The sequence below is a fragment of the Plutella xylostella genome, chromosome 15, assembly GCF_932276165.1.
Source record: "Plutella xylostella chromosome 15, ilPluXylo3.1, whole genome shotgun sequence".
In the NCBI taxonomy this organism is placed as follows: Eukaryota; Metazoa; Arthropoda; class Insecta; order Lepidoptera; family Plutellidae; genus Plutella; species Plutella xylostella.
This window is the reverse complement of record NC_063995.1, coordinates 9934262-9961875: the sequence shown is the minus strand read 5'-3', so window position 1 is coordinate 9961875 and position 27614 is coordinate 9934262. Positions and strand designations below refer to the sequence as shown.

Sequence of the window (27614 nt, the reverse complement as noted above, 5' to 3'; positions counted from 1 at the left end):
AAATAACAATACAGGGCAAAAGTGGTATACTAAGCCAAAAGGGGTTGAAGTCGCATAGCAGTTGTGTTCTCATCATCATCAAGCCGATATTTTATTTGTTTTACAGTTATTGATGCTGTGGTATCTTATGATTATTAAAAAGTATATCATGCATCTTAATTTAACCGAAGCCCACCACCAACTTACCTTGATTAGCCCCGAGTCCTTGTGATCGGGATGCGCGCCGTACTGGTACTTGACGTGCGCGGGCACGTGCGCGAACAGCTCCTTCGTGAGGTTGAGATGTCCCTCCAGCAAAGTGTCGTCCAGCGTGGACGGGTTGTCGCGCACGTTGCGCAGCCACGCCACCTGCCGGGAAGAAATATAATTGAAGGTTACTATTTTACTTTTAGTACATTATACAGTATGTCTAAACAGATGATCCGATAAAATGACAGCGATGCATACTCAAGTAGTAGTTAAAAATACTTAAGAAATAAATAGCTGCGACGTGTGGTCGCTTGTAGAGATTCTTCTGCAGATGCATTCGCGTATGTCCTTCCGTGCAGCAGGCCCCCTACGGCCACAAGCCTGCACACAAGTTGCAGAAACTGCTTCGCGTGCCTCGCGTGCCGCTGCAGCCGCGCGCCGCTAGCCTTTTTTAAACCTAAGCCAATCGAATATCCTATCTACATATGCCAACTAACCTCAGTAGCCAAGTCATCCAACGTCCTCGCCGTCGGGCCAGCTATGGCCACGAGCCTGCACACAAGCTGCAGGAACTGTTGGGCGTGCCTCGCGTGCCGCTGCAGCCGCGCGCCGCCCACCTTTTTACACCTAAGCCAATCGAATAAGCTATCAACATATGCTAACTTACCTCAGTAGCCAAGTCATCGAGCGTCCTCGCCGTCGGACCAACTATGGACACAAGCCTACACACTAGTTGCAGGAACTGCTGCGCGTGCCTCGCGTGCCGCTGCAGCCGGGCGCCGCCCGCGGCCCCGCCCAGCTTTCTTACACCTAGGCCAATCGAATAACCTATCGAAGTATTCGAAGTATCAAAATATTTCAACTAACCTCAGTAGCCAAGTCATCCAACGTCCTCGCAGTGGGGCCCGCTATGGCCACAAGTCTACACACTAGTTGCAGGAACTGTTGGGCGTGCCTCGCGTGCCGCTGCAGCCGCGCGCCGCCCACCTTTTTTACACCTTAGCCAGGCCTGTGTCACTCCGCGCGTGGGCGGCGCAGGCGCCAGCCTGGCGCCTGCCGCCTCGAGGGGGCGAATCTAGTCGGCTGCCGCAAGCGGAAGACGATACACGCGCGCGCTATTTGTTCCTATTTCGTACTAGTTTATAAATGTCGTATTTAAGTATTTATTAAAATTTATGAATAGAAAAATGGACATAAAAAGAAAGAAAGCAGCAAAAAATACTGTGCTGTATTTAATTGCTTAAATACGGATCGTGATCCAAATTTATTTATTTTTAGATTACCAAAAGATGCTGACAGGTAAAACTAATCTGAGTATTTTATTGATTTCTTCTACGTTCCTTATTTGAAATGAAATTAATCCGAACTACAAACCCTTTTTTTCTACATGTTGAACAAAGTCTATTCCAATTTTGTTTTCGTTAAAGTATTAAATTTACAGACACCTTCAAAATGTATTAATGAATCGATTATAAAATGTGCGCTGAGTGGGATTAGTGCTTAACGAAACTAACACATTCTGTATCATAATATAAATTATATCCATAATATAAATTATAACGAAAAAAAAACATGTTTTCACAAAATTAAATGTTTTAGGTACTTATAGATTCATACATATTTTATGTACTTCAAAATATCTTAACTATGAAATTGTTATTGTTTTTACTGGTTATTTCCAATAGAAAAAAAGTTTGGAATAGCTTTGTATTCTAAATTCAAATTAATTTTGTTTTAAAAACATGACATTCTTTTTACAAAGTCAGTCCGTTGCTTAGTAAACGTTGTAGTCTATGGTGCTGAGGCAACCCTAAGGTGGCTTCTTTTTCAATGCGTATAACCACGTATAACATATTATGCACCGTAGTCCAGTGAAATAAGGCGCATATTCCCTCAAAAATTTATTGGTAGGTAAGTAAATAAAAACGTGTGCGGCTGGAACGCGATCTAAATTAGATCTTATTGCTTATGGGATGGAGTCATATTTCTTTGCAAGCCATTGCGAAGATGGACTTCTGTACCTGGTACTAGTTATTATTCTGTGCCTTAGCCAATCGAATAACCTATCGAAGTATCTAAATATGCCATCTAACTTCAGTAGCCAAGTCATCCAGCGTCCGTGCAGTAGGTCCAGCTATGGCCACGAGCCTACACACTAGCTGCAGGAACTGTTGGGCGTGCCTCGCGTGCCGCTGCAGCCGCGCACCTTTTTTACAGCTAACCCAATCGAATAACCTATCAACAATATCAAACTAACCTCAGTAGCCAAGTCATCCAGCGTCCGTGCAGTAGGTCCCGCTATGGCCACGACCCTGCACACTAGTTGCAAGAACTGCTGCGACCTTTCTTAGACCTAGGCCAATCGAATAACCTATCCACAAGTATCTAAATATGCCAACTAACCTCAGTAGCCAAGTCATCCAGCGTCCGTGCAGTAGGACCCGCTATCGCGACAAGTCTACACACAAGTTGCAGGAACTGTTGGGCGTGCCTCGCGTGCCGCTGCAGCCTCGCGCCGCCCGCGGCCCCGCCCAGCGCGCGCTTTCACACATGTCATTAGAAACTGCCCGTAAGAGGTCACTAACCTCAGTAGCCAAGTCATCCAGCGTCCTGGGAGTAGGCCCCGCTATCGCGACAAGTCTGCAGACTAGTTGCAGGAACTGTTGGGCGTGCCTGGCGTGCCGCTGCAGCCGCGCGCCGCCCGCGGCCCCGCCCAGCGCGCCGAGGGCGCAGCGCGCGCCGTCGCCGCCGCCCCACGCGCACATGCAGAGGACTTGCTCGGCGCAGGCGACGCGGATCTGAGGGTGTTGAGAGTAGGTTAGGTTAGTGAGTTGTTGGTCGTACGTTTTCAAGGATAGAACGGATTTTTAACACACTAGGAATGTATAGAAGTCACTTTTAGGTCCCCTTGGAAGTGCTAGATGAGGCGCAGGTGGAATGTGTCCAGAAAGCGCACAATGCCACTCTTCGGCCATGCTCAGACCACGCCGCCGTTCGGATGACTAGTACCTACATAGAGGTAGCACACATACATACTGTGATGATAGCATTGAATAACATCACGTCTTGAATTGACGTAACTATCATCACATGAAGTCACATCTCATCATAAGAGATAACCCCTCTTAGGTAGAATTAAGTACAAAGTATATAAGCCTATAGAATCATGTAATAAATAATTATAACCAGTAACGAGTTCTTGTTTACGTGTGGTGCTCCCCATCAACCCCGCCGCCGCACCAAGAAACTCATCACAATACACACCTGAGCGTGCACACAGTCGATCATGAGGTAGGAGGCGGTCTCCTGCCACCAGGGCTCGAGCAGCAGCGCGTCCAGCCGCCCGCCGCCCAGCGCCATGCAGATCGTCACCACCTCCATGCATTCGCGGACCACTGCGGGAAAAGATGAATATTCGGGTCAGAAGGGTGGGTAGGTGGGAGGTTTCATGCTCTATTTCGCCCACTGGTTTCCTCCAAAAGCGGTGGGGTCATGAAGCGGCTGTAATACAGTGGCGTGTACGTATACAGTGGCGTGTACGTATTATGTTACTCAAACGTTGTATATGAAAGTGCGTTTTTGGAGGAAACGCCACTTTAGAAACCACACAAATTTGGGCACGGGGATGAGGGGAGCGACTAACTTCCCCGCCCCCCTTGTACCCGCGCATCAGAATACGCGACTCACAAAATTAGGCTCGTCTGGCCTCACCCTTAAACGACATATCTCTCGGGCCGCACCCACACCAGCACACAGCTACACACTCACGCGTGACGTCATCGACGTGCAGCATGCCGCACAGCTCGGCGGGCTGCGCCACGGAGTACGCGAGCGCGTACAGCGCGCGCACCGTGGCGGACGTCGGCACGCGCCACCACACCAGCGACGACACCGAGTCGCTGTCCTCCATGCCGCTCACCACCTGCGGGGTAAGGGGGGTAATGAAGGGTGGTCATTGGTTGGGAAATTGCAAACATGAAACGATCATGCCAACAACGTCAAAAAAGTACGCACCCGCCAAAGTTGACATCCATGCAAATGGAATGGATGATTACAAAGGGTGCATGATTTACTAAATTAAAATTTAGAGTGGAAACTAGTACAAAAAAACCAAATAGATAATAAAATATGACATCGAAATGTATGTCACAAACATTCATGCTTCTAAAGACAATGTGCAGTTGGACTCCTTAGCTCCTTACTTATCCTATAATTTCATTCCAAATTAATATAATCATATCACAATAAAATTATATAACGTATAAGTAAATGTAAAGAAAAATCGGGTATCGTGCAAAACGCAACAACACCAAAACGGGAAAAGTGAATTCATAACTGCATCTAGTGCACTCCCCTACCACCGGCACCTGTAGACAACGGACCGGCATGCGTGCGATAAATCGCCACTCGTTTCACTCGCTCTCGATACGAAACGAAGTGCGCGAGCTATACAGATAGCTGTGATTTTATTCAAAAGACTCGCCCAATGTTACTTTCTGGGCTGTATACAATCGATTTTAACAAGTATGTAGGCACTATTGTCGCACGCACACCAGCCCTTCCTTACACATAAAGCGAACATAAAGAGACGCTACCTTGTGCAACAGTGATTGATTCACCTGCTCGGCGAGCGTGTTGGCGAGCTTCTCCGCCACCGCCTTCACCACCAGCTCGCAGCTGTGGCTCGGGACGGACTGGAGGGCCTCGCGCAGGATCGATACGTCCATCCTGGAAGGAAAGGGGTTTGGAGTTTATAGGGATATGCAAAAAGGTGACATTCGAGTGAGCTAATATCACGTAAGAGATATCATTTGAGGACATAGGGGTATATGCCCACATGGGCTTTTGAAGAGGAATTATCACGTCATCGTTTCGTAGTTTCTACTAAATTAATGATGAAAGTACTCACCACGTATCTTTTTCCGGAATTTCCGTTCCTTCCGGCGCTAGCAGTTCAAACAAGTGAGCCAGAGTGTTCAGTGCCAGCTTGGCCAGCCTCACCAGGGCCAAGTATCCGACCCTGAAACAGATATTGACAACATTGTGAAATGTGACGAACAATAAACGAAGATTGGATACCGTGAAATCAGACACAATACAATTTTTTCGCCGCTATGTCGCGACTACTGGACTCGAAAGGTTGAATGGTCAACAGTGAAACTAGACTAGGCTGTAAGAGTAATGCCACACGAGCGTTGTGTATGCGATGCTTCGACTGAGCTAGGACGCATATGTAAACATAAACATATGAGCACAACACACACAATGCCCGTATGGCATAGTTGTCATGTTATTATATAATACCTCCTCGTATGTGCCGCGGCTCCTTGTAAGAACTCTTTATCCGAGAGACACTGCACCAACAACGGTGCTTTCTTAACGCAGGCAAGTTGGAAGCTGCGATTGCGCTCCAGCCTGGCGTCTGATGACGGCATCACCATGCTGTATAGGACCTGCAATCGTTTCAAACTCGATTAATAAACTTTATTCTAAGAACTTATCGATATCTATCTGTTTGTAGTTCAGTTATAGACTCTGCATATTAGGATAGCCCATGGGATAACTGTTGACAGTCACAAAGAGGCCCATTAAAAGTGTCCCAACAGTGGAATATTTATGGCCATAGCTTAAAAATAACGTAAGAAACTTCAGTAGTACATATATTATTTTAAAGAAATGTTACCTCAACGTTGTACGCCACTGTGGGGGGCGCTGGGCCGTATAATAAGTCTCGTAGCTTTGTGTCTTCGTTACATAATAACGCTTCTGTTAGTTTTTCCACCTAAAACAAGAAATACATTTTTAATATATTCATTTGTTTATAGTCGAAGCATACTATAAAATGTTTACAATGATTTTTTATACATTTCGATATTGCTGTGGTTAAGTAAATTATACTTACAGTCTGTTTATGCGCTGGACATATTTGGGACAGCAGGTGTGAGGCCTCTGTGAGGGGTATGTGACCTTTTGTGACCCCAATGTGCTCTAACTCCAGTATGAATGGTATGTACCAAGACCCTTGTGAGAATAGCTGCAAAAATAACATCAGTTTTAGTTGAATAAAGAAAAGCGGAGGTGCTTAGCGGAATAAGTAAGAGGAAGAATAAGGTGTTAAATTAAATAAGATGTTTAGAATATAAAATATAGTAATAATGTCAAAGCAAAAATAGCCTCCAAACTTAGTCCCTTTAATAGTTTTGTCTCATGCCATTACAGTCACTTTTCAGTGACCTAGTGGAAGAGCATTAAAATAGTCACCATTTGGCATACGCTTCCAAATCCGAAGGCGCATGGCTGGCAATAAGCCTTCCATTGTCCCTTGCAGTTGGCGATGTGAACCTTCTACCGATGTTTGTTGGTTATATTTTACTTAATAATGACATGGACACGGTAACTCACCACGCCGGGCAGCGCGTGCTCGGGCGCGGCGGGCAGCGGCGGCGACGATGTGCTGGAGTCGCTGCTCGAGTCGTTGGACGAGCCGCAGCCCCCGCTGCCGCACACCTGCCCGTCGTACACCTGTATGTCACAGGAATAAAGGTCAATGTTGTGTAATACATTGGGGAAAGGGCATAAAAGTCAATGTTGTATTAGGGAAAAGGCAGAATGGTATAATACGCCTTATGTTGGGCCCGTACACAAAACTACGAATTGGAGCGATGCTCTTATGGAACACCTGCGAGTTGGAGGGAGACGGTTTTGCGATGCGATACGAATTCGCAGTTTTGTGTACGGGCCACGGGCCCGTTATCTAACAGACGTCGTCGATGCAAGTCAATAGCTTGCGGTGAACAATTACGGAATAACCGCCAGAAGTAATAGCAACTGGCATTACAGATTGTCAGATAATTTACGAATAAATTTATATTATGAAAAGCCAAGCGAACATGACTTGAACGGTTTTGTTACAGTATATGAATAAAACATAAGCATAATATAATAATAAATAATAATGTGCATAAATAATGCTCACCTTAGCAACAATAATAGTCTTGTCCCGCAGCGGTATCTGTGATAAAATCTTCCGATCGTGACTCGAGTCCAATAGTTCTCCATTTACATACAGCTCTAACTTATTTACATATAACTCTAACTTCATGTTGCTTTCTGGTGCACACTTTAACCTGAAAAAGATTATGAACGATATACGGAAAGCCAGAAATAAATACAAAGTAGATCTTTCTTAAAGAAAATCTCGAAGGTATTTTTCTCGATGATTTCAAGTGTTGTAGTAATTTAAACCTTATAGCATAAATTTATAATGCTGAAATTACCTTCTTTGGATGGTAGCCCTCAGCGAGTGCAGCGTCTCGTTGGCGTGTGAGTACAACTCAATGTCATCAATTTGTCTTTGGCCGGTCTGGAAGTTGAACCTCACTATGATGGTGCACTGTCGCCCCCTGCCCGAGCGGTAGATCGGGAGGATCTGTCGCTCGGCCGAGAACCGCCTGTCGCACTCGTTCACGTATTCTTGTATGGCACGTATCACTCTGCACATTCGTATGCAGCTTTCGCTTGTATCTGAAAGCGGATGGGTGGGTCAGAATTAGTGGTGGGAAAAACGGCTACATTTTGATAACACGCTACAGACGCTATGTTACACATTTATAGCAGGTTATTTAATCCGCTACGTTATAACGATATTGAAGAGCAAAAAAAAAATTGATAAAAAAAAAAATTGATGAAAAAAAAAATTGATAAAAAAAAATTGATGAAAAAACCAATGAACTTTCCTTCATACTTTACAATGGCACATCACTGTTTCCATAATGGCACATCACTGTTTCTCTTCATTTTTATGAATTATTGTCCAACGTTATTTAATTGCAATAACTATTTACACAAAACACTTTAAAACCACAAAGTAATATCCTTTCAATGTTTCATCCACTTACGAAAACACACGTAAAGTAAAGATAGGTAAATTGTCCAGTCAAAGTTCAATCACACACAATCACAAAACATTTAAAATACGAAATTGTTCTCAGAACCAAATTGTCCGTTAGAAAGTACCTATTTATACTTACACAAACACTATTTATTTTCAATTTTACACTAAACCTAAATAAACACTATACCTATTTTAATACGTTACTATTTAAACTATTTATTATTATGTATATTAACAAATATTTATTTACAGCACGCAAATGCAACAAAACAAACAATGCGATCGTAATTCGTAACGTTGCGCGAGGCACAATTAGCATAGCGGCCACCCGTGGCCGTTGCCAAATCGCGACTGCGGTCACTGCGGAGCTAATTTCAGCAGATAGCGGAGCGCTATTGCGTAGTGAAGCTTGCAGCTTCGCAGCGTCTCGCTCTCTCACACGCGAGTCGCGCGACGTTGCACCGTTGAGAGAGCGAGACGCTACAAAGCAAGTGAATATCGCCTGCGCGGGTATCGCGCGCCACGTCTCGCGGCTGCGAGAAATAGCGGAGCCGCTCCGCTATTTCTAGCAGTAGCGTCGTGGCAACGGCCGCGGGCAGACGCTGTCCAATTTTGCGAGCTAAGATCGCGAGGGCGCGTCGCGTTATAATTATAGCAGCATTTGCGCGTTCATAAAGCGAATGCTATTCGTTGCGAGCAAATCACTTGCTATGTTTTTTAGCTATATGTTATATTAACCTCCACTAGTCAGAATATGAAAAAAATGCTCCGAATAGACAAGTCAAGCGAGTCAATGTAGGCGTAGGCCTGGTAGTTTTTACATCAAACTATTTATTTGTTTATAGCGGTAATGTCTGAGTCATTCTGATAGTTCAACGCTTAAATATTAGAGCTACACTAGGTTTGTCACCATGGTGAAAGAATATTTATGCCAGTCAGACTGTGGTATTATTAGCGCCGTCGCTGACTGCCCTGAATGTGCCGTGAGTATATTAGGATTTCGTTCCTTTCGTTCCCCCTCCAACCGGTTCATTTACATTAACCAAACACTCGGTGAGGTTATCATATCCAGACTGACCTGGCTGCTGCGCCATGTCGCGCTGCATGCGCTGCAGGCGCGCGCAGCACTGCGTGAGGAACGCCTCGTGGTGCTGCGCGGCCGACAGCTGCGGGCCCACGCACGTGCACACCTGTAGAATTATTATTTATTTATTAAAGTATTATGTTGTAGGTCCGAAGAGATGCCGTGTCCCGTATTTTTGCGAGTTAGTACTTAGGTTCAATAGATAGGATACATTCATAGGTATAGATAGCATACACTTTTTAGGTCCTCTTAAAGGTTCGCGGTGAGGCTCGCATGGATCGCGAAGCCATTAGTGCGCGCTATGCCCCTTGTCTGTTTGTCCATGAATGCAACATGGCTGTAATTTTCATGTATTTACTATAGCACGGTCGCTAAGCACAGCGAAAACCAGTAGTCCTGACAATCGCACCTTGATGGCCGGCGCTACAAATTGCGATTGGTTGTAGATGCAAAGGTCAACGTTCGATTTTCTCTGTGCTTGCCGCCTAGAGCACTCACCTCTCTGAGCAGCTCGATGCCCCGCGCGGAGATGTCGTCGTCGCACTCGGTGACGACGCGCCACAGGTAGTCCAGCCCGATCAGCTCCGCGTCGTTCAACAGGAAGCTGCGCCGCTTCACCTTCAGCTTGCCCTCCTTGGCGTTTACCGCTTTGAAGAATCTGGGGGGGAGGATGGTGGGAAGGTTAGTTATTGCAGTACGTATTTTGCGTGACGTTGGTGGCATTACATCATCGTGTACGTGCCTATACTGTATTCATTCTCATTAGACACAAAAGGTAAACAATCTTTGTGTGTCTTTTTAATCAAAATAATATTAAATAAATAAACTACAGCCAAAATCAATGGTTTAATTTCGAAATCAATCATTTTTGCTTGTAAATATTTCATTAGTCACTACGTTTTATTTTATGACTTAGTTTTTAAATTAATTCAAATAAAAATACACTTCAAGACTGCTCAAAATCTGTGCGACGTAAGAAAAAATACATTATACTCTTATATTTTTTAATGATGACCGAATGGCGTAGTGGTTAGTGACCCTGACTACTGAGCCGAAGGTCCCGGGTTCGATTCCCGGCTGGGGCAGATATTTGTTTAAACACAGATATTTGTTCTCGGGTCTTGGCTGTGCCCGTAAAATGGCAATAGGCCCGCCCCCTATTACATTGGGACTAACATAAACACTGGCGAAAAGTGGGTGCAGCAATGCACCTCTGCCTACCCCGCATGGGAGTACATTAGTACAACGTGTGAGTGTATATATTTATATATATATACATATATATATATATATATATATATATTTTTTTTTTAATGCGCTTGAGCTGACACAAAATAAGCTTCCAATCAACAACCGCTCACCTCTCAAAGCACTCTCAAGATCCCGGCATGAGTCAGCAGCTCCGGCGGGAGCGTCATAATGTTATTCTTGAAGAACTGCAGGTTGATGTTGGGGTCCAGGTCGGGCTCCTCACCCATCAGCTTGGTGAACCAGCGGAAGCACGCCTCGCGTATGGTAATATAGGGATGTTTATACGTCTATAGACATGCTATGCAGCCAAGACTGGAGCGCGGTAAATCACCCAATGCGTACCACACAAAAGCAAACTTCTACCAACAACCGCTCACCTCTCAAAGCACTTGATCCCGGCATGAGTCAGCAGCTCCGGCGGGAGCGTCATGATATTATTCTTGAAGAACTGCAGGTTTATGTTGGGGTCTAAATCCGGCTCCTCGCCCATCAGCTTGGTGAACCAGCGGAAGCACGCCTCGCGGTCGCCCGCGTGCACCGGCCGCTCCGCCAGACACACCCAGATCTGCTTCGCCTGGTGGAAGAATCATGTTACAAACATGATACAAGCTGTGATTACTATACCTTGTTTCACGGAGAAAGACATCTGACAGGACCCATATGACATTTGGATAAGGGTAGTTTTTGTTTGTATCAGATGTCTTTCCCCGTGAAACAAGGTATAGGCTAGTGTGGTGGAATAGGCCTAAAACCCTTCCTTCATTGGAAGGAGACCCGTGTCCCGGGGGACCTGAAGGGTCGTGATGAAGAAGTTTGGGAGTAGCTTCTTGGTGATAATCCTTGACAGCAGAATTTGAGAGTCGATTTGTAGAGTCGAGTTGTATGTACATTCTGTGTAAAGTGTACGAGTATGACAGAATTATTTATGTCGCCATTTGACATTCAATCATTTCTTTGTTGGGTTTACGGATTATCTAGAGAGGATGTTGCCTATCACGGAGCGCTGACGAAGGAGCCCACGCGGTCCATATATTATTTGGAAAAACAAACGAATACACCTTGCAACCTCTTATTCTTCTAGTGCCCCTCCACCACTGGAGGTTGGCGGTCAGCTCTATTGTTCGCCAAGCACAATAAGCCGCGTATCCACCTGTCGCACGCCTCAGCGAGGCATGCCTCGGGTTTGCTAGAATGCGATCCAATGCTCGGTTTTTATAAAACGCGTGGATGGGCACGCGGCTGCGCAAGCGGTGGATACGCGGCTATACATGTTCCCCTTATTACAGCCTTACACAGCATGACATACCTGTTCGGCGCACAGCCACAGATGTCCGTCCTTGAGCAGGAACCTCAAGAAGCTGAGCCGCTCGTGCACCTGCGCGCAGTGCGGGTAGCGCCCGTCCGGCAGCCAGCTGTCCCACGCGATCTCGCCCTCCTCTGCAACGGTGATGGCTTGTTATAGTGTGGACATTAAGGTGGGATCAGACGGTTCATATTTGTCTTTCATTCGGCATCTTTCACTCAAAATGATACGTGAAAGTGAAACAAAAGTGCAAACAAAAATGAACCGTTCACTCGAGTGAATGTGCACTGGGAGCCGCCACGAGCGTGACAGAGACAGAGATAGAGATGTGAAAGAACGCAGCAGCTTATCCCCCTTGTCTTTCCGGGCGCATACTTCAGGGAGAACACAGTAGTGTTATGGTCTAACTATCGTGTCACTGTGATAATGATCAAGGAGGCTGGTACTGAAAATATTTTTGTAACAAACTTCCTACACAGAGAATCAGACAGAATCAACATAAGCAAGACAACCACATATCCGAAGTGCCCGTACGATTTCGATGCAAAATGATATCGCGTGACTTTTTCACTAAATAAATAAAATACTGGAAAAATAAATTCATTGGAAAGAGAATCTTTATAAAAAATTATGTTCATTCTGTGTGTTTTTTGGTGTCAAATAAATCTAAATATCCATTTATCTACATAATTATAGAAAGATCTAACAAACTCAAATCACCTGCATATTTAGCGCGCACCCTATCCGCGTGCCGTGCCAACGAGTCCGTCACGAGGATCACAAGCGAATGTTGCGTCTGGAGCCGCTCGATCAGCTCCCGCCTGGTGACGTGGCCGCGCACGCCGCCGCCCGCCTCGGAACAGTAGCCGTACAGGCAACAGATCTCGCGCATCATTTTTAAAGCCGGTATCACCCAGTTCTCGTTTGTTTTTAGCTCTTCTACGCATCTGTTGGGTGGAGGGTGGTTTTGAAATTAATGGGATATGTACAAAGGTTCCACTCGAGAGAGTCACGTACAGGAACTTCGCCCCCTCTCAAAATAGAATGGAGGAGTGTGGTGTTCGAGTGATTTGAAAGGATGTTAGGCTCGCAGATAGTGAAAGAAAATGAGAATGGCGGCTGTTACGTAAATGGGAGTAGAAAAATGTGTTGACAGACCTACAAATAGAGTGAGAGGCCAATGAGTATGACTACGAAGTTATATATGTATAGTAAAATACTGAAAAATAAGGAAAATTCTATGTCACGAATTTAACACATCGCAAACTGGACACGGTGTAACATGTTAATAATAGAAAATGATGCAAAACTTGTGAACTATCGTTTAACAAAAGTGTTACTTAATTATATAATTTACTTACTTATCCAACCAGTGTGTTTTCTGTGCATCCCTGTCCTGACTACAACTGTAGTCCAGTATTTTGATTAAATTCGCTAGCGCCACGTCCATTATCTCAGTACATACTTCGTCTGAATGTGCTAAATTCCAAAATAACACTAACACCTGAAAGAGGATACTGCTTTTAGTTTAGGCAGAGAAAGGTTTATTGTAGAAATAATTATGTTCATTTTGTTTCTTTGAGAGCCATTTCTTATGTGGAGTTTACACTACACGGCTTTAGTACCTGGCTAATCCTTAACTTATTTTATGTGGTATATTGATGGGTTTTGTTTGTAGCTATCATACATACCCGGTAATGTACTTTTACACTTGCACTAATAAATAGTATAAATGCGGCCATAGTGAGCTAATAACAAGATGATGAAATATCCCAACAATACATAGCATTATTGAGTTATTGGAGTGGAAGTTATATACCTTATTTGCCATAACGCCGTCCTTATCATCCTCAGCGAGTCGTCTAATTACTTCTAACAGTTTGTCACTTTGTTTCTTTGTTGATGTTGCCCAGCTTGCCTATAACACAAATAAATTATTTATCCATAACTAGTAAAAAAGTATTTGTATTTTTTTTTACTTGTTATAAAAGATAGATAAACTATGAGCGATCTCCCAAAAGGATCCTCTTTATGGTCAAAGCACATAAAAGTGTAACGTAAAGGGATCGCCTTTTTTCTTCAGTCAGTTGAACGCGAGCTCGCGAACGCCTAGTTGTCAGAAGAAAAAGAGGCCATGCCTTTTCGTTACACATACCTATACAATTTTTTTTTCCATAGAAACTTTGTTGCTTACGTGTCTTTATGCTATGGAGTACTTTTCTTTTCGCGAATTTCCAAAACTCGTAGAACTAAAGTTCAGAACGCCTGAGTCACCCCTTTCAGCTTAGTATACCTACCCTTTTTGCAACATCCTGTATCTGCTGAGACCCTTCAATCAATTTACCTTGAAGCAGTCAAACAGGTGGTCCAGCTGTTCCGGCGTGAAGTCCCACGCCAGTTTCGCCAGTAGATCATGCAGATTCTTCACAATGGCCTCGTGCTTCCCCTGTTGCGCCTTCCACAGCGCGTCGAGGTCGTCCCGAGTGAGCGAGTTCTCTTTGATCATGAAGCGCAGCATCTTTTCTAGCCGGTCGACGTATTGGGGCTGGTGGAGCGAGTCGCGTAGTACTATGTCGACTACTTTGTTCTCTCTTATCCATGACTGAAATGTAATTGATATTGGTTATTAAATAAATAAATATGTGGGGACATCTCACACACGGCCATCCGACCCCAAGCTAGGCAGAACCTGTGTTATGGGTGTCGGACAGCTGATATATCTACACAAATACATAGGTAGATAGATACTAAATATAAATATCAACACCCAAGACCCGAGTACAAATATCTGTCTTTAAACAAATATCTGCCCCAGCCGGGAATCGAACCCGGGACCTTCGGCATAGCAGTCAGGGCCACTAACCACTACGCCACTCGACCGTCTAAAAGGATGTTGAGCCCTACTACTTACATCTATATCCGACAGTGACCTCACAGTGTTATTCTCAACACAATCTAAACTGTGGTATGGTAAAGGCTAAAATTTTGGAGGAAACCCAAACATAAGCCTGGCAAGAAAGAGTAGAAATTACTACGGACGCCACTTTTCTTAATACAGTCATGGCCACCCAAGTAGCTTTACTGCCAGCATAAAAAATAGTTACGTTTCTACTCTAGGGTTTTAGCTACACTTGTATGTAAATTTCGCTCAATATCCTTACCGTAATGACGGCGGGTGTCAGCCACTCCGGCTTGGGCTGCTGCGAGATGGAGCTGATGAGCTGGTTGATCTCGTTCAGGGCAGACATCTTGCCGTTGAACGACGACATTTGCAATAATCGCAAAATCATTTTCAGACGAAACATTTCCAACGCTGCAAAATACAAAGAGTAGCATGACATTACGCTGCACGTAGACCTGAAGATTGAGATAAAACATACACAATAATACATAAAATACAGGGTGGTTTTATCAGTGAAGGGGCAGAAGGTAGGTAGGCTAAACATTGCAAAGAATTGTAATTTTTACGTCGAATAAATTATGATGATGAATGTCCGCGGCTCGCTCGGTCAATCTTTAAATCCACCCAGCACACAAAAACAATCATAAACAACATTAACAATGAAACAGTGATGATCTTACACTAAACGATACATACACATTTATTCAAACAACACAGAGTAACCTCTAAACACAGAGTAACATGAGACGTCTTCGTGCAGTGGCGTGATGTCTGTGCAGCTATGCGCAGGGCACAGTCGCTGTAGGCACTCGGGGGCGGAGGCAACGCCCCTAAGCAGCTACAGGGACCGCGCCCTGCGCTGGTTCAACCGACGACGTGGCAAGACGGGCTAGCTAACAGGGACACAGATGGTGATGGCTGCTGGGGTAAAGCGTGACATGTAACAGTTATAATGGAGTGTAGAAAGATTAACACTGAATGGATTGATGAAGTACATGTAACATGTAAAATATAAACTGTAGACAGAATTGAAAGTAGATGATTAACACAGAACGTATTGATGATTATGGTGGCATTTAAATACATGATCAGTGGAAATTAAAAATGTTTTGATAGTATACAAGGATACACGTAAGAAATACATGGCACATCTTAAACAATAATGCTTTCAGACATAGAAGAACCACTTGTGACATAAAAACATGTAACATAAAACTATCAAGTGAATGGTTACACATACATGTTATATGAAGTGGCAGCAGCCCTTGATTCAGTCGCAAGACAGTAAGGATCATTCGTTTTTTTTTTCACACAGACCCACTTAGGCCGCGTCCACGACGCCAGCGAGCGGTTTACGCATGAATGCTCCGTCGCCCGCACCGCTCTCGCCGTGAACAGCTTCATACAAATATGAATAAAAATGCGCCGCCCGCTCCGCCCACCGGCATCGTGGACGCGGCCTAACACCCGTTAATCCCGGCATCAACAACTATAGTAGTCAGTTAATAACTGTCAACTCACACTTGAGCAGGCTGTGGTGCTGCGGCGTCTTGCCGGACACGCACTTGCAGGCGCGGATGAGGCACGACACCGTGTCCGTCTTGTTCTCGCTGCCGCGCGCCTCGCGCTTTAACTCCTCGTCTGTCAGGCTCTCGAGTAGGGTTGGGATGCATTCCTGGAGAGTGGAGGTGCGGATTATTTGTTTAGTTTAACACTTTATTTTACACGTAAAAACATAGCACATAGATTAGGTGAAGGGAAATCAGAAGAGCTGCCATACAATCAGTTATTTATTTATTTATTAAGCTTACATATTAATTCTAGTTTTACAATATGTCCCACAAAACTATTTGTATACAGTTTGCCTGTGGGATAAAAAATTGGGCTCGTCCGGGATATGAACCCGGGACCTCTCGCATGTTAATTTAATCTTAATGCAACAAGATAGAATTAGCGCAGCAACGCTCCACGATTTCATAGTTCGTAGAGCAAAATAAAATAAAAGGAGTCCAGGGTGGATGTCACCACAATCTAGATACACACAGAGTGTTGCTAAATTGGCATATAATGTTCGAAAGATGTCTAACCAAAGTTGTTCAGATTGCCTCCTTAATCCTCTTTTTACAACACCTGTATACGCAACTCTCCTTTATGGGTGGTCTGATTAAAATCAATCAGTACTTAACAAACCTAATTTCCAAACTACTCAGTACTACTCACCAGCACAGGCAGCAGATAAGTCGTCACAGTGTGCGGCGTCAACAGCTCGTGGCACAGCCCGATCGGGCGGATGAGCTGCCACACAGAGTTGACGCGCGACTCGCCGCTCGCCGTGGTCGACTGCTCGAGAGATGAGGGCTGCTCGCTGCGCACCAGGCTAGTGGGCTGAGGAGAAGTGATGTCGGGATAAGTAAGGGCGTTTGATAACAAGTCGCAAAGTAAAAACGTCTCCTTCGCACTCGTAGGCGTTAGTATGTGGGCGTATCGATTTTATGTATAGGAGTATTTATAGAGACACAGACCAAAACAACAACATGAAAGAATACGAGAAATGAAAATACAGAATAACGCTACCGGAGGTCACGCATAAGGCTTGTCTCTATTTTAGGGGGTAGACGGTATTCAATATAATTTACCTACGCGTAGTTTTAGGTGATAATTATAAGAGTAGGCTGGAACAAATTTCGCTTGCTTAAATTCTATAATTTTTACAAAAGCATTGTAAAAAATCTCTATTTTTATCTCAAGCCTATTTTACTATGAAAAAAATGTGTTTTCATTTGAGTGTTCTATTATTAGCTATTCAGAATCAGATTTGCATGACATTGAGAATCAGTTGGGGATTAACTGCCAAGTGACTAAATTATGTACCGCCCACACACTGTGTTGTTATTCCAGAGTTCTCAGTGAACGGAAAAATACACGTAATACAATACATAGCCGTGGCGGAACCATTAAGGCCTAATACTTTGTTTTACGATTAATTAATCATCATCAGCCTTCTATTTCCCAATGTTGGGTATATGTCTCCTTTTTTGTACGCCAATTCTTCCGGTCCTGTGGCGCTCTGGTCCACTGCTTCCCCGCAACCCTGCAGATGTCATCGGCCCATCCAGCAGGTGGTCTACCAACTGCTCTTCGGCTATCTCTAAGCCACCATTCTGTGACCGCCTTTGTCCACGTTCCGTCCTCCCGACGAGCTAAGCCCACTCACATTTCAGTTTGGCGACGCCATCATCATCATCATCATCAGCCTATAGCAGTCCACTGCTGGACATGGGCCTCTCCCAAAGCACGTCACTGGATGCGATCTTTAGCTTTCCGCATCCAATCATAACCAGCCACCTTTCGCAAGTCGTCACCCCATCTAGCCGGCGAGAGGTAACGCGGCCAGCGTCTTGGGTACCCTACCCGACAGCGGCAGCGGCGGCCAACATCTTCTTTTTAGTTTAGTTTCATTTGAAGTTGAAGTCATAGAGAAAATAACAGTTAATATTAATAAGAATTAATTATTATTATTTACCTCTGGAGTGTCAGCAGTGAAAGTCTTCGGCGGCTCCTCAACAGTCTTGTCTTCTTCGTTCTCTAGTTCTTTCTCCTTGTCTGTGATGTCGACCTTAACCTTCTCGTCGACGGAGGTCACCGACGCCGTGAGGTCCGGCTTCTGAAACCCCATGATCTCGTCGAACCTCTCCCTTATTTTTGCGAAACCTCCCGCTTGCCCAAATCTGTAAGAGTTAATTAAAATAATTATTATGTTAGAACAACTTTTTTTTTGTTCTGTGCAAAGGTAGGACTGAAGAATTTAGAGTCATCAGAATTAGAAAGCCGAATAGGTTATTAGGCTTCGAAATAAGGGTGTAATGAATCAAGAAAGAGGCATGCTTAGAGCCGCAGCGCTCCATAACGCCGTATTTCGCCAAAAGTCCCTAGAGACTAGACTAAAAGTGCAGCCGAAGAAAAGCAGAAGTTTGTGGAGTCCCTTTGCATCTGAGGGGTGTTATAGATACAACAACACTAACAACATAGACGCATAAGGTATTAATTTCTACATACACATTAATGAGATGAACGAGCCATCCTCTGGGTGTTCGGTGGTCTTGAGATCTGGCGAATACTTCTACATCCTGCGCGGGCGGCTGACTGGGGCTTATTGCCAGCGGGTTGGAGCTGAGCGACAGCCCCTCGCAAGTACGGGATGCGTTGAATGTGTGGAACCTGGGGGAAAGTTACATATTATTACTATTTTTATAAGGCAAACGGCTAATGTATATGAAAATAACAGTAAGAGTAGTAAAATAAATATACTATATGCTCAGGACTAATCCATCAAGCTCATTAGAAGACATTTTTACGTGGACAAATTTGTAGTCAGGTTGCGAATCGCGAACCGTGCTTCTAGCTGTGTTTACACCTGGAAATGTTAATTTGCGCAAGTCGACTTCTGCAATATGAACTGCTAGTCTAAACACCGCTTTGCCCCTAGAACTAGCATGGGGCGCAAGAGGCGCAAAACTAGACGTGATAAAACTTTTCCATTGCGCTCGCTCTTTCGAGATCGAGCGATCTGATCGAGCGCGACCCAGGAATTTTGTCACTTACGCCCGGTGGTGGTTGGTTACCCATGCTGGTTTACATAAAAATATAAAAGAGAGAAACCTTACTTGTTATTAGGATTCAACGCCATAGCGAGCAGGTGCAGAAACCGCGGGTCATCCAGCTTGACGGCGCACAGGCGCACCAGCCGCTCGCAGTTGGAGCGCACGCACTGCTGGATGTTGTACTTCCACGACGACACCGCGTCGTCTGTGAGGATCTTGGTGAAGGAGAGTGTGAGCGCGTCTGTGTAGAACCGCTGGCAGGCCAGGTTGTTGGCATCTTGACCTGTGGAGTTAAGTTGTGTTAAGTATAGCAGTATAAGTTGGCATAGACAAAAGGAGGCAGAGTATGACACAGTTGTTGATAGAGGGCTGTTTATGATGATGATGATGATGAACCATGTTCTTTGTCCAAATTGGTAAACTGTGCAGGTTTAAGTATTCCTGTCCTGTCCTGACTGGTAAACTGATCTTAAAAAATAATAAAGTTGCTTATCTAGATATCTTGATTTATCTTTACTCTAATTTCATTGTATATATTTACATGTATGTTACATGTAAGGACACAAGAGCAAACTTCTTTTGCATCAGCACATTGCAAAAGGTGACATCTATTATTTTTTTTTGTATTTTTAAATGCAAAACATGAATGTTTCTTGTAATTTACTTCATGAAAACCCCTTATAAAATGAATATGATGTAAATAACAAGTAGAGAGTCACAAGAACACACCTGTAGCAGCGAGGTCCGCGGCGGCAATGAGGAGGCATTCTAGTTCCTGTTCCGGCAGTACCGGAACCACCCAGCGAGGATGAGATATCTTCTCCTCTAAAGCCTTTAACTTAGCCTCGGGAAACTCCATCTGCAAGTTCACCTGTTTATTTTGTTAATAAATATTTTAACATTTCTTAGGCCTTGCTTATTGCATACAAGACTCTGTTTATCTTCTTGGGTGCTTTTTTAACATGTTTCTTTGTAGGAAACACACAAATAACATAACACAAATTATCACCCTAACCCTGAATTTAACAGCCACTTTCAAAAAAATTCAAAAAAAGTAAGTTACGTTACTGTAACAAAATGTGTAAGCTGTAGCTTATTAAAATGATGTTGTTTACTGGACCAGGAATGCAGGTCTGCCCAGCTATAGAGTCAATAAAGATAGCAGATAATCTTAGTTAATTAAAAATACATACCACCTCCACTTGGTCTCTCTCTATCGTAGATATAGTCATTATCTTGCCAAAATTGTAATCATTGCCTCATTCTGGAAATAAAACAAATATGGGTAGAGGACTTTAATTCATTAGGGACAAATAGTCAATGGTTTAGTTTAGACTTATAGGATAGATAAATAAGTAGGTACTATTTATTCAGACATAAGTATTAACAAGGTAAAACGAATAATATGGGTAACTGAATAAGATTCTATGACTAAATTTTGTATGGCATCTACAGCATAAACCACAAGTCCCAAAGCTTTTTAAAGAATTTTAGGCAATATTCATAACAGGTTCTAATATAAATACATATTCTAATCATCAAAATACTGATAAAAAGATTTGACTATTCAGAAACAAACCAAAAGTATGATAGATTGCATTTCAGCCAAAGTCAATACACTAAAACAAAGTAATCAATTTTTCAGTTTGATTTTTGTGGGGGTTTTTCTTATGTAATTACAAGCTTATATCTACCTTTCTATCATTACATTTAAAATCAATAACTTTGAAACTACTTTATGCTGTAAGGCAAACTATTTCATCGGGAATCCTGCGTAAAAGAAAGACCAAAAAAATTAAAATTCAATAGGATCAGCCGGCCGCGACAAAATGGCGTCATACCCAAAACAAGACAAAGCGTTAAATAGTGGAAAAACTATTGTATTCATCAAAGGCGAAACCAGATTTATGAACTTAATAATTACCGGCATCACTAATTGTCCCAAATCACTCTTAAATTGTAGAAAAACACTTTTTATTACAATTAAATGTTGTGCACTACACTTTTTGACATTAGAACGAAAATAGACTTTACAAAATTTACGACGGGCAACACTTTTTATCCGTGGCAACTGGCAACATTTAACCACAGATTATGATCACAGTCGTCCCCACGGCGTCGTGATTATTTGCCCAGTGGCTGTCCCGGCCGGCTTCGGGAAAAATGTTGTGAAAAGTTCTCCTTTGCTATAAATAGGCTAAAAATCTTCTAAAAATGCTTGAAATTTTGAAATTCCAAATGCAGTTTGGACAGGGTGCTTGTCTGTTTTTGCAGGGCTTGGTAGCTTTTCAACCTCGAAGGGCCGCAAAATAAGAACAAATGGTTATCTGTGGTTTTCCTCACAGAATATTTGACATTTGATGATTTGTACTGCATGAAAATAACCTCAAAACTTGTGTAATATTCTATAGACAACAACAATAAAATAAAAATAAATAAAATTTAATTGACTAGTTGCTTGAATAGAAGTTTATTTTAATGGTTATTTAATTGAATATTTTGACATTAATAATATTTTGACTTTCTTTAATGAAATGAATCCAAAAAGTCCTGAAGCTAGAAATCGAGATGATAAACCTTTTGAAGGAATGAAAATTACAAATTCACATGTTCTGGAGAAATTAGATCAGCGTAGTGCATGCACGCGATGTGGCAAGTCTCGGATGTATTTTTGCTACACATGCTACATCCCTGTGGCTGATTTAAAAGATTGCATTCCGCATTGTAAGGTAAAACTTTATTCATATTATTCTACTTATTAAGTTTACTGCAAAGTCTTCATAATCCTCAATTCTTATTTTAATATAGTGGACCTTTTATGTGCACAAATATTGTGGCTGTCCACTGATAGCATTCTCACTATGCATCACCTTCTCCCAATAATCATTAACTACTAAAGAAGTATCACTTAAAAGTTATTAAACATTATTTTTTTAGTTACCAGTGAAAGTGGATATCATTAAACATAAAAAGGAAATTGATGGAAAAAGTACATCAGCTCACGCTGCGGTTTTAGCTCCAGAAGATGTGAAAGTGTACACCTATCCTGATGTACCTGACTATACCCTTGATGGTAAAACAGTGTTACTGTATCCTGGTGTAGAAGCCAAAACTGTTCCACAACTATTTCAAGAGAACAATAACACTACTACCATTTTACAAAAAGTTCAAGCTGAGCTTCCTGCTGGTTATAACTTAACCACTTTACTAAGAAGTATAGTTGACTTGGATGATGAGAATAAAAACCAAATATACCATGTAACAGAACTCCCTATAAATAGAATAGTTCTTATTGACAGCACATGGAATCAAAGTAAGGGTATATATGCTGATAGGCGATTGCAGAGTTTACCCAAAGTTGTGCTACAAAACAGAGCATCTCAGTTTTGGAGACATCAGAAAGGCAGTCCGCGGTGGTATCTGTCCACTGTTGAAGCTCTTCATCAGCTCATGTTGGAGCTGCATCTGTGTGCTTGGGGGTGTTCAGAACATTACAAGTCACCGCTGACAATAGAATATCCTATTCACAGTTCTAAAGATCAGCATGATCACTGCACCCCATATGCTGGGCAATATGATAATTTGCTATTCTTTTTCAAATACATGTATGATAAACTGCACTCACTTTACAACCATGAAAACTTGTTAGCTTACAAAAGACCTATGGAATAAATTAAAGACATTATAGAAGTTACATACTTTTATTACCTTCTTCATACTTAAATCTTATCTTCAATTAGAATTAGAACATAATAATATAACTGCATACTTACATTGAAAAATGCATACAAATACAATACAGACACAGAAACGCAAGTGAATAATGGAAGTCTCACTGTTTGATTGGAAACAAATTGGGAAATAGCAGACAGGGCTGCAGAACTAATTAGCATACAAAAATCTTTACAGTCTATTCAACAAAGAAGTAATCTTTAATCAATCACAACTGTCTTTTTAACTGCAGCCACTAACAAAAAGTCACCTTCACCCTCAAATTAAGTATTTTACTGATGGTTCTTAGGGAATCTGTTTATAGTAATACCTATCTTTAATGGCTATGTTTGCACTTGCCTGGCTCAACCTCACAAATCTTAATACTCAGAATTATTTACAAACTGTCCCTCAAAGAGGAAAATGGAGCTATCATTCCTTCCACTGGCTTTGAAAGCCCAATCTTGATGGCTCCATTAAATTTAACCTCAGAGTTTGCGAAGATCTAAAACAAAGACACTGCCGTCACTGGCACTGGCGCCCACCTTGGTGCCGCGGGAGTTCCAGCACACCTCGAAGATGCCGCCCGTGCCCTTGTATGAGTGCACCAGGCTGCCCGTCTGCGTCGACCAAATGTGCACACACTTGTCAAACGACCCACTCGCCAAGAACTTGCCATCAGGTGAGAATGCAACACTGTACACAGGCTCAGTGTGTTTCGTCAGTGTGTGGATGCACACGCCGCGGTCCACATCCCATAGACGTACGGTGGAGTCGAATGACGCACTCGCCAGTATCAGGTTCATGTTGGGGTTCTGTGTCCCCGGCCCCGTCGGCGACCACTTGATGGTGTAGATCTCCTTAGAGTGAGCCTGGAGGTCATGGACGCACGTGTCTTGCTTCATAGACCATATCTTGAGGGTCATGTCATCAGAGCATGAGGCTAGGAGTTGCCCTTGTGGATCCCATTTGATAGCATTCACTTCATTCTGAAAAATATGTATGTGCATTAGGTAAATATGTAGTACAACATTCAGTAAGAAGCACTTCACTTAAAGTTGATGCATAACTGTGAGGAATTCAAGATACTTACAGTGTGCCCCTGGAAGCTCTTGATAGGTTTGTCGACATGGAGCCTGCACACATGGATGCACTGGTCCGTGGAGCACGACGCGAAGGAGGTGTTGGTCTGCCAGTCCACGTCCAGGGCTGGTGCAGAATGGAACGAAAACTGTTGGGTACACAGCCCTGACGCGGCATCCCAGATGATGGTAGTTTTGTCCACCTACAAACCATTTATAGCTTAATTAGTAAATCAAAACCAGTAAATGCAGATAATTTTGTAAGTGCAAAAGAATGATGTTAACATACCCCTGCACTGAGTATATAGTTTCCCCGTTTGTTCCACTTCAACGCGAATATGGGCCCTTTGTGCTGGCCCAGTGTGGAAGCCAGTGTGCCATCTGTAGTCCAGATTCGAGCATAACCGTCGTATGATCCAGTAGCCAACAGGTTGCCATCACACTGAGGAAAGAAAGCAGATTATACAGTTACACAGATTATACTCATATTAGTATTATTCATACATAAAACATAATTATATTGTTTACATACTTGTTTATAATTCGAACTTTGTGCATTTTTAGTACATTATACTTACATTCCAGTCCAAAGAAGTAACATCCTTGTTACTGGGCACTTCAGCTCCTCCCTTCTGGATGCAATGTCTGAGCACCAGCTGATTGGGAGTGGTGGCTGGGTTGTCCGACATATCCCATATCCTGTAAAGAAAAAAGCATATTTATGTCATCATCCTTTATCAGGGACTAATTTTATTTGGATTACAGAATTTTCCTCCATTTTTTGTTCCATCTCTTGCTAGTTAATCCTAATGCTGTGACCTATTCTACTGAATGGCTGTGTTGGAAGTGATTGAACCATGAGACTAATAAATAATTTCCAATACATCTCATCTATTGTTTAACCAACCTGGCAGTACTATCCCCGGAGCCACTGGCTAACAGATCTGTGCTGGGGTTCCAGGCACAGATGAACACCTCAGACTCATGCCCTCGGAGGACTGTGGCTTTGCTGGCTGGGATCTCTATGGACTGGTCCACATCCATGCTCTCAGCTGCACTGGGAGTGGCTGACCCTCCCGCTGTGCTGGCTGTGCTACATGCAGTGGCCTGCAAGAATAAAATGTTGTACAAATTGTAGGCTTTTTTTCTGTTAGTGAGGTTTAAGGAAGCGTCCGTAGTCGAGCGGGCCTCAGTGATCGTAACTGATCGCTGAGGTTAAGCAACAACTGACATGGTCAGCCATTGGATGGGTGACCAATTTCAAGTGGTGCTTTTCTGGACGCTTCCGTGCTTCGGACGGCACGTTAAGCCGTGGGTCCCGGTTGCTGCTTCGGCAGCAGTCGTTAAGCCTAGTCAGAGGCCTTCGGGCGGCTTGAAAAGATCTGACAGTCGGGTTGCCCACTTACCCGACAACTCTCTCAGCACAAGCTTGCTTGTGTTGGGGTCCACCAACCCGCACTTGGCCAGCGTGGTGGACTAGGCCTAAACCCTTCCTTCATTGGAAGGAGACCCGTGCCCCAGCAGTGGGGACGTAATGGGTCGTGATGAGGTTTAAAAGATAAGAAAGATGATTATGCAAGCAAATCAGGATATATTTGGATGTTTATTTACATTAATAAAGATGCCATGCCAGTAGCCTCTGGTTATTCTCCCAGATTATTATTCCGGAGTGTGCCACTCAGGTAGACCTTCAGAGTAATACATAAGACACTTACATCAACCCCATTCTGCTCGCCACCTGAACCAGGGTCTGTCTTTATGGCTTGCTTCTGGGCATTGTGTGCATTCTGCCTTGCTGCCACTATGTCTGGAGTGACTGCATCTATCAGACTCAGGCTTTCTGTGAGTCGAGTCTCTGTACCTGAAAGCGCAAATTATTCTTAGCAATGGTATATTACTACTTTTAAGTCCATTTTTGTAACTGTTTCTATCATTATACAATAAAGTGTTTATAAATAAATAAATTTTAAAAAAAATGGTTATTCTACACAAAAATAAGAACTCATAGTGGAAGCTATACTTTTCTGCCTATCAGAAAAGGCAGAAAAGCATAGCTTCTCAATTTTGTTACTTATATCTTGTACAATAGGGCATACACTTGATCACACATCTTATATTTCAAGGGAAACTCAACAAATGGACCATTAGCCTAATGGCTAGAAAAACTGATTAGAAATACCGTTAGCCGAGAGCGGTGGTAGCTCAGTCGGGTAAGCGCCCGCTTCTCACGCCAGAGATGCGGGTTCGAATCCCGGCGCTGACATGTACCAATGAGTTCTTTTCTGAATTTAAGTACAATGTATACCATCGCTCTTACGGTGAAGGAAAACATCGTGAGGAAACCTGCATATCTAGATCTAGCACATCTAGATATGTGAACCCACCAACCCGCAGTGGACCAGCGTGGTGGGAAATGGTCCAAGCTTAGGAAGGCAGTTTAGACCTTGGGGATATGCACAAAGGTTCCACTCGAGAGAGCCAGGTGCAGGTACTTACACCCCCACAGAGAATAGAATAGAATAGAATAGAATACCGTTAGCCACTAGCCAGACCCTGGAGTCGAACCCATCTCATGCCGCAATAGGAAACTTATTCTACCATCAATAAAACAGAAAGTGCATAGGTGCACTAACACTGCGACTGTATGTAGTTAATTTAGGCAGACTTATGTACTGCCTATGTAGAGATAACTATGTAGAGATAGACAGAGAATTTAATGATGTAGGTTAAATTTTTTACCATCTTCTCCTACTGAGATCTCGGCATTTGTGTACTCGACGCCTTTCTGAATAATCTTCAGCAATGCCGCGGGTGGCACAAGTGCACCATTGATATTGCTCTGAGAAATGTGAGATTCCATCCCAAATGTATACGCCGAGTGGTGGAAGCCTGTTGAAACGAACAGAAAACATTATTGACGAACTTATACCATCACAAATGGAACACTTTAGAGCAAGCAGTTCAATGAACCTCACCTGATTCCTGTAAGTAGCGGTAGACCAGGAAATTCACCTCGTCACTTGTGAAACTCATTTTGAAGTCTTTTTAAATAGCTAAGTCATGAACAATTACGTATGTTTACTGTATAATAAATCCGTAGGAAAGCCAAATTCTCATCGAATCGAAACAACACAACACGCAGCCATTGCCAGAGTACGCATTTGTAAAGCGAGCTTATATTATTTTGAACTGAAATCTGTATTTCGTGACAAAGTTTTTACTTGGAAGTAACTTTTTTTTCAGATTTAAGTAAATATTTACAGAAAAATTAAAATATATATTATATAAAGCCAATTTAATTTAAGCTTTTTGTATAAATATAATATGATAAAATTTATTATTGTAATGCTATTTCATCACGAATTTCGTAAATGCTTTTAATTGAATGAATGAAGCTCAAGGAATGAATGAATAGGTAAAATCTTTCGATAAGGGTAGCCGCAGAAAAAAAGAAACGGTACGATCGTACGTCTTCTATCATTCGATTGAGTCGATAAGCAAATGCGAAGTCAGTTTTAAAACAAAAACTTCTTCATTCCCTAAAAACAGCAAAGTCTAGTTTTTTACATATGATAATGCAACAGTATGAGTAACAGA

At 42.9% G+C, this 27614-nt stretch overlaps 3 protein-coding genes across 3 annotated transcripts in view; 1 reads left to right on the top strand and 2 right to left on the bottom strand.

The window, feature by feature from the left end:
• The window catches only part of LOC105390491 (probable ubiquitin carboxyl-terminal hydrolase FAF-X), a 39111-nt gene extending 17808 nt beyond the window's left edge, over positions 1-21303 (bottom strand). The window contains exons 1-29 of the mRNA XM_048625884.1: positions 21149-21303; positions 20418-20488; positions 19954-20095; positions 19288-19507; positions 18680-18841; positions 18147-18351; positions 16844-17008; positions 16145-16298; positions 14883-15034; positions 14066-14323; positions 13541-13639; positions 13083-13225; positions 12442-12668; positions 11725-11855; positions 10796-10992; positions 9666-9825; positions 9162-9273; positions 7467-7713; positions 7166-7316; positions 6592-6711; positions 6092-6223; positions 5873-5971; positions 5494-5642; positions 5099-5209; positions 4809-4917; positions 3958-4111; positions 3454-3584; positions 2775-2987; positions 187-348 (exon numbers count right to left, since the gene is read on the bottom strand). Of these exons, the coding sequence (XP_048481841.1) occupies positions 187-348; positions 2775-2987; positions 3454-3584; positions 3958-4111; positions 4809-4917; positions 5099-5209; positions 5494-5642; positions 5873-5971; positions 6092-6223; positions 6592-6711; positions 7166-7316; positions 7467-7713; positions 9162-9273; positions 9666-9825; positions 10796-10992; positions 11725-11855; positions 12442-12668; positions 13083-13225; positions 13541-13639; positions 14066-14323; positions 14883-15034; positions 16145-16298; positions 16844-17008; positions 18147-18351; positions 18680-18841; positions 19288-19507; positions 19954-20095; positions 20418-20456 (4344 nt within the window). The 5' untranslated portion in view covers positions 20457-20488; positions 21149-21303. The remainder of the gene's footprint in view (positions 1-186; positions 349-2774; positions 2988-3453; positions 3585-3957; positions 4112-4808; positions 4918-5098; positions 5210-5493; positions 5643-5872; positions 5972-6091; positions 6224-6591; positions 6712-7165; positions 7317-7466; positions 7714-9161; positions 9274-9665; positions 9826-10795; positions 10993-11724; positions 11856-12441; positions 12669-13082; positions 13226-13540; positions 13640-14065; positions 14324-14882; positions 15035-16144; positions 16299-16843; positions 17009-18146; positions 18352-18679; positions 18842-19287; positions 19508-19953; positions 20096-20417; positions 20489-21148) is intronic.
• A 278-nt stretch (positions 21304-21581) lies between these two features.
• Positions 21582-22914, top strand: LOC105390470 (tRNA-uridine aminocarboxypropyltransferase 1). Its single transcript, XM_011561775.3, has 2 exons — positions 21582-21953; positions 22162-22914. Exons 1-2 carry the CDS (start codon positions 21759-21761, stop codon positions 22894-22896), a joined length of 930 nt encoding a protein of 309 aa, XP_011560077.3. The 5' UTR covers positions 21582-21758; the 3' UTR covers positions 22897-22914.
• On the bottom strand, positions 22912-27191 carry LOC105390468 (F-box-like/WD repeat-containing protein TBL1X). Its single transcript, XM_011561774.3, has 8 exons — positions 26993-27191; positions 26757-26906; positions 25733-25878; positions 24925-25124; positions 24596-24716; positions 24307-24459; positions 24029-24220; positions 22912-23924 (listed from the first exon to the last, which is right to left on the bottom strand). Exons 1-8 carry the CDS (start codon positions 27048-27050, stop codon positions 23424-23426), a joined length of 1521 nt encoding a protein of 506 aa, XP_011560076.3. The 5' UTR covers positions 27051-27191; the 3' UTR covers positions 22912-23423.
• Positions 27192-27614: the final 423 nt, after the last annotated feature.